This window comes from Buceros rhinoceros, unplaced genomic scaffold (assembly GCF_000710305.1).
Source record: "Buceros rhinoceros silvestris isolate BGI_N320 unplaced genomic scaffold, ASM71030v1 scaffold7097, whole genome shotgun sequence".
Taxonomy (NCBI): Eukaryota; Metazoa; Chordata; class Aves; order Bucerotiformes; family Bucerotidae; genus Buceros; species Buceros rhinoceros.
The window spans coordinates 64,560-75,980 of NW_010422693.1; the positions used below are offsets into that span (position 1 = coordinate 64,560).

At 39.5% G+C, this 11,421-nt stretch overlaps 1 protein-coding gene across 1 annotated transcript in view; it reads right to left on the reverse strand.

Annotated features, from left to right (window-relative positions):
* JAKMIP1 (janus kinase and microtubule interacting protein 1) overlaps window positions 1-11,421 on the reverse strand; it is a 46,216-nt gene that overhangs the window by 34,094 nt on the left and 701 nt on the right. Inside the window, exon 2 of the mRNA XM_010140130.1 lies at window positions 2,105-2,599. Within this exon, the coding sequence (XP_010138432.1) occupies window positions 2,105-2,599 (495 nt within the window). The remainder of the gene's footprint in view (window positions 1-2,104; window positions 2,600-11,421) is intronic.

Genomic DNA, 11,421 nt, shown 5'->3' on the forward strand with positions numbered 1-11,421 from the left:
GAAAGCATATTATTTGCAGCTCAATTACAGAACTATATCAATAACACTGCCTGCCACATGCCTGCCATTTTGTTCCCTTGTGGGAACAAAAAGGGTAGGAACTAAACAAACTGAGTATCCCAAATTTGCAGCTGATATGGTTAATTTGAAATTGAAGGCAAGCATCTCTTGCACTAATTAAAATGGAAGGAGGAGGGGAGAGGGGAATATCCTGATGATCTGATTCTATAATCTCCCTTGCTCTCCCAGAGGAAGAGAGCAGCATCTAGGAACCCTGAAGGATTTTTTACCTCACCCCAGAGTGCCCTATGCAGTAAAAACTGCCTAAATTGCTATGGATTCCTAGAAGAAACACTCCTCTTTCATAAAAACAAACCATATAATTTAATGAAAAAACTGAAATCATTATCTGAACAGAGTTGAGGCACTACACAGCAACACCAGCTTCCTGATACTCTTCTCCTACACTTCTTTGGGGTGGAGGGCATGGACTGAGATATGGACATTTCCAGTGAAAGCCCATGAGACTGGAGGTAGGCTTTCTCTGGGCTGGGAACAGGAAGTAAGAGTTATCTACACGCTCTCCCAATACAGTCACCTTTTCAGACGTACTGAGTAATGGAGGCCCAGCAAGGCTTCAATTAAAATTCTGAACGACTCAACAGCATACGTTTTGTGCCAAAACCCTGAGTACCCTCCTTTGCTGCCTTCACTACTCAGCGGACTGAAAGCTTCTGCTCTTGAAAGAAAAGACTTAAACGTTTCCTTTACAACACCACTCAAAGACACAGGGTAGGTGTGTTTACTGGGGCTATTTGCGGTGTACCACTATGGGCCTCACCTCACCATTTCTTGGTGAGGTAACCTTCTTCAACTGTTCTCTAGTAAAACACATGCCACAACGTAGCCACCTTCTTTCCTCTTTAACACTTTTTAAAATTACCTATACTACATTTATAATACGGAGCAAACTAAGAAAGAAACTATGCTTACATTGTCAGTCTTTGCAGTGGTCTTTAATTAATCAAGGAATGATACTCCTGAGCCTTGATCAACATTCAGTTTATTTAAAGCACAAATATTAACTGCATTAAAAGCTTTCATTGTCTCAGACAAAAAAAAGACCACCGTTAAATGAATACTACACATTTGTAGCTTGTCCTCACCAACTTTTTTTCCTAAGTATAACAAGAAGTAAGAGGACATACTTGTGTAAACACAAACTGCTAATATATTTTTCTGAAGAAAACTAATGTTTCATTCCATTTAATCTCTGTCCTTCTTGATATATGGTAAGTATTATGCTTCTTATAATTTTAATTTTATTTGCATAGCTATTGTACTGCTAGGTTAGGCAGATTATCAATCAGATATATACATATACAGAGAAAATATCATGGTACCAAACAGAAGCGTCATTTGACGATGAACTCTCTAAATGTACAACTGCCCATCTTAGATTCTTTACATTTCACAAAACTGAATAATTTGAAATTTTTGGGGCACCCATTGTTGGGAAATACTGCCTGGTTTTTGATTTTATATAAACAGCATAGTCCGCCACCTGTGGTGAAGTCCTAGAGTTTATGAAGCATGCAGAAAGCCGGCTGTCCCAGGCCCTAACTTTTTCTGCTGCAGTGCAAAAAACACAGAAATTTTTAAAAATTTAAAAGGGCAGCAATGTATACATATAAAAGCTCCCTGAAAAGTTCATTTTGCCATATCACAAAGGTGTTCTTGCACTGCCAAATGAGGAATGCCAGACTGTTTGGTCAACAGGACTTTGATGGAAAACATAGGAGAGCAAGTGGGAAAGAGAAAGTCTATTTCTTTGATCTGTTGATAAAATTTATCCCAGGAAGTCTTGGTTCACTGATACTCCATTTGGTGGAACATAAAGCTTTGTACCAGGTTGGGCTAGCCATGGAGCCAGGGTTTACCACTGCTGTAAGGAGGAGAAAGTCGTGGAAATAGCGATCTACTGTAGCAAGCGGCACTGATGAAAGATGTCGCTGCAAAAGAGTGGTTTGGTATTTATGGCACATACAGCAATATACTAATACCTGCTATAAACTGAAATAAGCACATTACTTAATGAACTTACCAGTCTGCGGATCTCTCTCTCACATTCCCGCTTTATTCTGTTAATCTCCTCCTGATGAGACTGATAGGCCGTGCGCAGGTCAGCAGCCTTCATTTTATCCGCCTGCATAATGTTATTCAAAGCTTCTTCAAGCTGTTTTTTGCCAGATTTCAGCTCCAAGATCTCCTGTTGCAACTTCATCCGTTCACCATCGAATGTCTTGCGAGCCTCCTCCTTTGCTTCACTCAGCAGCGCCGTCTTCACTTTGTCAGCTGCCCCATCCCGCAGGACATTGACTGTTGACTGCAAACGCTGAATTTCACCATCTTTGATTTTCACCATTCTCGCTACCTCCTGCTCGTGCTGCCGGATCAGTAGCTCTCGGACACTCTGAAGTTCCTTCATTTTCTCCTCATGGAGCTTGGCTTTCAGTTCAGAAACATACGCAGTGTGCTTGTGCTGTTCCTGCTCCCTTTCTTGCTTAACCTCTTGAATTTTCTCTCTCAGTTTACCCACCTGGAACATCAATATAAAATATTGATTAAGAAGTGCTACCATGCTTTTAAAAGTCACAAAGAGAGATTTTTCTAAACATTATTAAAAACTCACCTTGAATACTCAAAAGCAAAGACCGCATACCTGACACCTCTCTCTCTCCAGGAAGCAACTAGAGAACCAGGGCTGGAAAAAGGCCACGTGAGCGAGCAGGAATCTGCTCTGAGGATGTGCAGTTGTCAATGAACTCTCACAATTTTAGTGAATAAAATAACACTGAGCAGCATCCAATCTAGTTCTGTTCTTTCTTCACTAACCACCCCAGAGTATTTCACCCATAACCTCTCTACAGTGTCCTACAAGCAAATGGAAAATGAATCAGAGAGAACAGAATTTGTGATTACGCTGGGACTACATCGATTTTGGATTTCTTAAATTCTCAGATATTTTAATAGGAAAGTCCTTATTAGATAAGCCAAAAGAACCTGCCTTCTAAAAAATCAAGTCTACTCAAGGGGCCTCAGACAGGGTACCCCTAAACTAAGACTATTCACAGTCTCCAGACACTTCCGAAAATATAGGCCAGTGACTCTAAGGGTTGGGGAGGGAGTAGAGGAAAGGTCTTATAGCCTGTTATAGTAATACCCACTGTGATGGAACTTCATTATAGAATGATGCTCAGCAGGCTGCAGGGAAAGCAATGCTTTTTCCAAGTGGGATTAGATACTAATTTAGAAGAAAGGAAAAAAAAGAATAAGAACAAAAATGAGGAGAAAGGCCTGCTTCTCTCTCATAGCATACCAGAAAGGCTATAATGGGTCAGGTGTAGTGTCGGTAACATCTTTCTACTATACCTGACACAGGGACTGCCAAAACACGGTCTCTATATTCCTACTTCTTAGCTAAAGGCAAGTCAGAGGCAGAGATTTCAAACACCTGTGTTTTAACCTTGAGTGGCAACGCAAATGTACGTACCAAAGAGTGCTTCACGGTAAGCAGAGGCTACCGAGCCGCAGGACGTTAGTCACTGTCGCCATTGTCCTGGTGTAATATAACCCGGCTGGATCAACATGTGAAACAAACCAGTGAAGGTGCTCCTCCCCCTGCACGTCACTGCACCTCGCTGGCTGTGGAGCTCCTTGGCAGGACGGTGTCGCTTTAAGGAACGGCGTACAGAGAGTGACAGAGCTCCTGCCCTGGCCGTGTGCCGGTCTGCGGCGGCGGCAGCCATTCTGCCTGCCCTGAGGGCCGTGAGGACCGCCCTGAGGGGCAGCAGGATCTGGCTGGCTGTTGCTATCGGCTGCTCAACGAGAGAGCTCCAGGGTGAAAGATATCACCTGTTGCTGCTGCTTGCCACAAATCCCTCCTGCTGCTTTGGCCCTGGGGCGTATGGCTGTGACCGCCTGCCCTGGCAGTTAGTGCCGCTGCGGCGGCTGCTGCCGCCCGGCCCGGCAGGAGCTGGCCCCGGATTCGGTCCCTGTCGGGTGACTCAACCACGTGCCTGGTAGTTTGCCCGCGGTTTAATCCTCGCCACACCAGATCCCAAACCTTGCATATACTTGTTAATATGTAGTTGTTATTTGTTGATATAGTATAATTTTTGTTGTTATTAAAATAGTCTTAGTTTCCAAAACTCAGCTGAGGCCTCGCCCACTTTTTATCCTTCACTTTTATCTCTCCTAACACTTTCCTCCTGGAAGGGAGAAGGGGCTCGTTGGAGAGAGAATTCGTCCCATGGTTTGGCCCTGCCTGAGCCAAAGCGGTGACAACAACATTATCATATAGAATCACAGAATCACCTGGTTGGAAGAGACCTTTAAGATCATTGAATCCAACCATTCGCCCTGCACTGCCAGGGTCCCTAAACCACATCCCTCAGTGCTTCCACCTACGCTGCTCAAAGCTGGGGTCTCTTGTCATACAATGCATTTATTTTATGCTAAACTAAGCCAGAATCAGAACGTGCCTCAGATTAGCACAGGAAGGATGGGAGATCTCTGTTAATAGTCAGACTATCATTTACTGTGAAGTTATAATTAAATTTTTTTTTGCGTGGTTCTGGATTCTGCAGTCAAACCAAAAGTAAAGGGTTAATTAAAAGCAATGATACTAGTTCAGGAAAGGCCCAGAAACCATCATCACTTTTTTTGTTGAAAGCAGGCGAGATCTAAACAGCACTTTTGTGTGTTCATTTTAGGGAAAATGGGACATCTTAACTCAAAAGCCTCAGATAACACTCATCCAATGAATCCAAGATTACTACTGTAATGTCAGTGTCCATAAAATAAGACCAACACGTTACTTATCAAACCCGTAGCACTGACAGTAGGATTTCCAGATTCTGAACTTCACCTGAAGTCTTCAGACAGCAAGGACAGCAGAGTTTCCCTGTGCAGAAGGTGTTATGACGCTGTTATTGTCGAGAGTAACTTTGAGAACTAACCAACTCAAACTTTCCCTAGATTTTAAAAAATTAAAATTAAATTAAAACAGAAAGGAAACAGGCTAGAGCAAGAGAGGGAGGAAAGCAATATACATGACCATGAAAGATCTACATCTCATGAAAGTGATCTTCCAGATACAGTGTATGAAACATCAGCTGGGAGAGCACTGTAATTACAGATGTGGAAAAGGTAACAGCTCATCAGAAGCAGGTTTTATTGCACAGCTACTGTTACTCTAATCCAGGATGATTCAGATAACCTATCTTTATGAAGAAAGATAGATTTATTTACTTTTGTCCAAAACTATAATTATGGCTACTGGAAATTATCTGCAGGAGTTATCCATGTATTATTTCTTCTCATGGGATGACACTGAGTTTCAAGCCTGTAGTGGATAGCACTGATTTTCAGTGCTTGCGTTAGGGTATCAGTCTAACTGCCCACAGCATGGGGGTTGGACTAGATGATCTTTAAAGGTCCCTTCCAAACCAAATCATTCTATGATGCTATAACAAAGCTAAGGCACTTACTCACCTAAGTGGATAATTTTAGAGATAAATCAGAAATAAGCCAATTTCATTATTTACTTAAATCTTTTAGTTATTTCGTTACTGATGAGCAAAGAAAATTAAAATTAAACAGAACAATGAAACTAAGTCATGGGTTAGGGTTGGGCTAGCCACTAGAATATTTACCTCCAAAGAGGAAGAGAAAGGAAGTAAGGGAGAGAGAATTATGTATTGGAAAAGAAAACTAAAACTGCTTTGATAAATATATTAACAATAAAATGAAATATATACAAAACCAATACAAATATACATAATACTAGTACACCCCCAATGGCAAACACATTCACCCAGCCTAGACTCAGCAGCAGACAGGAACCTGATGCAGGAGCTGGATTCCAAAACTGGATTCAGGAAAGTACTGATGGGGACTGAAGGCAGAACGGACAGATTCCTCCTCAGACACTGGCCATTGGAAAGAGGACAGGAAAGGCTGACCTTTGTGATCCCTCAGCTTTACACCGAATATGATGTCTATGGGATGGAACACCTTGTTGGTCAGTTTAGGGTCACCTGTCCTGTCCGCTCCTCCCCACTTACTGCACCATCAGCGTGGGAGACAGGATTTAGCAGTGACTTTGGCCTTCACAGCAGAAAGTATAAGCAAGAGCCTTTCTGCACACCAATTCCCAGCAGTAACTGTAAAAATCCAGCGTTATCATTTCTAGAGGCAGACACTGTCTGCAAAAATATGCCACTAACTTCAGAAAGTGCCGTCACTGAGCAGAGACTGAGCTGAAAAGTAAAATCTCTGAACAGAACTAGTTCTGTTCTAACTCCGTCTAGGACACTTCGTAAGGATGACACAGGGAATCAAACTTTATAATGATATATATAAAGAAGGTTAATATAACTCCAGAACTACAGTAATTTTAAATTAGTCACACTGTACATAAAGCGTGCAACTGAAAGGCACTTTTCAATACAACACATTAATGAATGTGACTTTCCAAAAAGCACTTGTAATATATGAGAAACAGATTCTGAAATTTCAGAGTACTGAGTTATGCAAACTGGCATACTTGCTCAATTTTTTTTCATCATTCTGAACATTCTGAACTGAGGGAAGGCAACATCTACATGCATAGTTCCTGTCTGTGAGAACACATATTACACCACTCAGAGTAACTGAATATTATCATATACCGTTAGTCATTTTACTTAAAAGCTTCAGGAAGAGCTGAAGAATCCTTCTAAAACATCTGGATTTTTACATTGCATCTTAAATGCCTATCATGCCTCATGACCCAGTAAAAAAAATGCATCCCAGTTCTCAAGGTCTTTATAAAGTATTTTCTTGTTATTTCTTCTTGGCAGAGAAGACAGAAAGTTAGTTCTGTCTGTTAAGTCTTCCCTGAAAGCCATAAGCTGTCCTTCCTGCACTCCCTCCATCCTTCTCTCCTACTATGAGATCTGTACATGTCTGGCTTCCAGAGCAACTGACTGAATGAAAATAGTAGTGCGGCATTTTTCCATATGCCTAAGTCTCAGTTTCTATAGGAACTTAAACTTTAAAGCAATTCGTCCTTTTTTAGTTCCCAGCACCCTTTTTTTCATGAAGAAAGCTGCTCTGTTCATAGTCAGAACATGAAGCATAACCAAGAAATGAAGCCAAAAGGGAAACAAAGTCAGACAGAATATCAGGGCAGCAAAAAAAAAAAGGTATTTTCTGCCTTTCTAAATTAAATGCTTAATAACCAGTGCACATTGATAGAACTCTGTTGCCAAAGCAGAAGTTGTCTTCTTGAGAAAATATTGCCAAACATCATTGCTTCTTCCCTTTCTTATGTCTGAACAGTGTCTGAAAGAAGGATTTTCCTTAAAACACTATTTGCATCTGGTGGTGTTATCTTTGACATTTGCACACTTGAGACAGAGATATAACAGTTCAGTTTTATGAACTGGAGTCAATGACATCATAATTCTAAAACTGTGCATTTCTAGGTGGCAATAAGCTATTAACCCATACATATTTCTGTGAGCTACTGAACCACTGCCCCAATAAAAATGTTATGTTAAGAACTTACTAAGGATTACATCTTTTTTTTTTCTCTTGGGTTTAATACAGATCCTTTTTATTCATGGCACAACAGTCAATCACTTGAGGGGCAGGAGGCATTCTCTCCACACAGCTTTTTCCTAGGAAGTCAGGTTGTGGTAGGCAATCTATTGCCAACTGTGAAAAGGCAGGTAACTAGGGGTGAGGCCAACAAGCAAAGATGTTACTGTTCATTTTTAAAACCAAATGGAAGACCAACTTTTCTTCAAAAAGAAAAAGTCTGTATGATCTGCTTTTTCTAAAAAATAGGTTAACTCTGTTCCTATTTAAGCATACTTGTAGTGTAAGCTAGTGTCCGGCCATCAGTACTCTTTCTATTAAAGTGTTAGCATGAACTGGATCATCCTGTTAAAAATGATTCACTCAGGCAAGACTGCTGTGGACCTAAGCAACCAAAGACATCACTAAGAAAAAGGCAGCCAAAAGAGTGGCCCCATTTTTAGCCACATAATAGCCAAATATTGGGGGGGTGGGAAGGACAACACACAACATATTTGAAATAGCAAATGAATAATGTAAATAACAGGGTTGGGGGGGGGGTTGTGTTTGTTTTTTTCTGTTTGTTTGTTTGGGGTTGGTTTGTGGGTTTTGTTGGGGTTTTTTTTGGTTGGTTGGTTTGTGGTTTTTTATAATAGATTCAACATCTGAGATCAAAGCTCAAAAAACCCAAAGAAATGTGGATGTACAAAACCAATCTATAAAACTGCGAGGTGATACACTGACATTTGAGTTGAAACATCTCATATATCCCAACTCCTAGATGTGTTGTGATCTCAGCTCTATAAATGTACAGTCACAAGCAGAATATGGATAATGAAAAGCAATAGCAGAACTCAGTGAAGAGGGATCAGTAGTGACAGTACTATAACACTTTTGTATCGAGAACAAAGTATTACCCAACATAGTGGAAGATTATCTTCTAACGTTTGCTAACCACCTCATTAGGAACAGGTACTTTGTAATAATTATTTCTAAAATATTTGTGGATCTTAGCATAGCATTTATAAAACCACCGAGATGAATCATATTTTCTTGACATTGACTGCCAAGATCACGCTCATTCACTGCACTGGACTTTAAGATTCAGTTAAAGCAAGTCCTAACTCCACTCATGTTAAAGCAAGTACAATTTTAGTGCTTCGCTCAACTCTTTTTGTAACTTGAAACACACATTTTGGAGGTCTTTCAACCAAACATTTCCACTAGCAGATAGAGGGCAGTATGTGAGCTCATGTTCAGTTTTTCATTTTCTTCCTCAGGCTCTCCATAGATGGCAGCAAACATACAATCCTAGGAGGACAAGCTACATAGCAACAGGCTGCCCAAACCTATCAAACAAGTGTTTCCCAAACAAGAGACAGTACAAGGCAACTAAGGTAGGGCCACAACTTTTGCTTCACCCCTTAGGCAACATAAATGAATCCAGCTGCTCATATGCCGGAGGCCCAAAATACCACCAGCAAGATCCACCATGATGCATTTTCAAAGAACTGCAAACATCAGCTTTGGATCAGGTATCGCATAAGGATGGAGGGAAACAGTTTTACAGGAGAAAATTCTTTAAATGGCTCATCAACATATGAAACAAAATTAACTGGGAAAATATGCACAAAGTTTTGGAAGTCTCTTGGGTAACATTTTATTTCAGAGAAACCAGTATTTTGCAGGCAGAAGTATGTTAAGACTAATTTCCATTTGTGATGTCTCTCATCAATTAGAAGGTTCTTCCTCAGATAAATCATTAATATAGGCACATACGTGAGGGACAAAATAGTTTAGGAGAATTAAATTAAATGAATTGGCCCCACAAGAGTTTGCTACTTTACCTAATACCGTTTGTGTCCCATGGGCCACAGAGCTGTCTGTTTAGCAGCTGCAATACATTCTCTCTTACCTCTGTGCCAGTAAAGCCATCTAATTTATTTAAGATTCTCTAGGTACAGTGATTTTTTTTCTTTTCTGATACCAAGCTGTAATTTCTGTTGGTTTTGTTACTCATTTTTAAGCTACAGTCTAAAAAATCTCTATGGCTTTAATTGACTCAATCTCCCCAGTTAAGGCATCCTACATAACTGCTGCACAGAGAGAGAGCAGGCTGCTGCCCTGACGGTTGGAAATACACTACACGGCTCAATTCTAGTGAAAAGATTTGGAGCAAACACCACAGCAAAGATGTGGGAAAGAGGTGGAAGACCTCTTCACCCCCATCCTCCCAGAAATGCCCTCCAACATGCTGCAGAATTCACAACAGACTGCGCTGAATATTTAGTAGGAGCACTCTAGGTGTAATTTCTTTTCATATTACCTACACGTTACATATGTGAGTTCATTCATTTCTCTGCACACTGTATTATGTGCATAATACACAGATGTGTCTCCTATAACAACCTCAATACTCCAGAACATATGAAATTCTCAAATTGAAGAAAGATGAACAGGTAACCAAACTGAAGAAACTATTAACAGACTCGTTTTAGGTAAATAAGAAAACTAGTTTATAGAAAATGTTCCTACAGCTGTCATGGTCTTGCAGCTACGCTTTATTCTTAACTGAATCAGAGTTAAACCCGATACTACGACATGCTTCCACCTGTCAGGACTAAACTCTTCTTCGGGGTCATGTAATCTTATTGTAGATTTTTTTTTAGAATCTGAATAATTTAAACACTCAAAATTAATTCACTCTTCTAAATTCTGAAGATTGTCTAAAGTATAAGATAACTTTATAATTATGTGCTCTTTTTAATGCAATTAAAAGATGGTGACAGTAAAATTCACATCTGTATGTCTATATAAAAAGTGATGCAGAATAAAATAGAGGACAGAAAAACTAAATAGAAAAATTTACTAATGTAAATGTAAGGTACCATCAGCTCACAAGACTCTTTCCAAACAGAAGCACTGAGACTCTAAAAATGACGGTGAAATAACACAATTTATCACATGGTAAATTCAATTTCAGAGGGCATCAGCAGAAGGAGTTTATGCCACTGTTGTTTTATAATTTATTCTCATTGTATCAAACAAGAGTGGGAAAAGTTGGATGAGGAAACTAATAGGAAAAAAATTACGACTTTTCTGTTCTCTCATCAATAATGCTGACCCTTAAGAAAAATGTCTTTTTGCTTTTGTCTGCGAAGAAGAAAAATTTCCAAGGCAATACAAATTTAGTTGGTTGATGTATACTGAACCTCTTGTATCAGTCAAACAAGAATTAAGGCTTTATTGTTTCTTTTAATTCTGCAAGAAATAAATTCTGAAGATTGTATTTGTAGGGGGTTTTATTTGCTTTTTAAATAAAATATGAAAAATAAGATCCTTCAAAGCTAAGTATCGTGCAAGACTGTTAAAGAAACTAGAACATACAGAAATATTGTTATTATTCAGGTGTTCCAAATTTTACACTGATACAAAGAAACAAGGCTAGAACAAAGCTACGTTATATAAAAGTGAACACATTTTCAGTGCATACTTGTTTCACTGGTAAGTCATTGAGGCTCTTGCAACTACATTGTCACCAAACAAACACAGATAAATCAATCTCCACATGGATTTATCTTCAGGACTGTCTTGTGCAAAGTCAAATGCACTATTTGAGATTAATAAACTAATAGAATAAAAATAACCTTATTGGCTTGTCCATATTTTAAACTGCTACATGGATATATAAAAGTAAATGCTAAACTTTATGAATATATATGTACCTCACGAATGAACAAGGTGTTCTCCTAGGTGTTCTCTTCATTACTCAAATACCTGCTAAACACGTGCTAG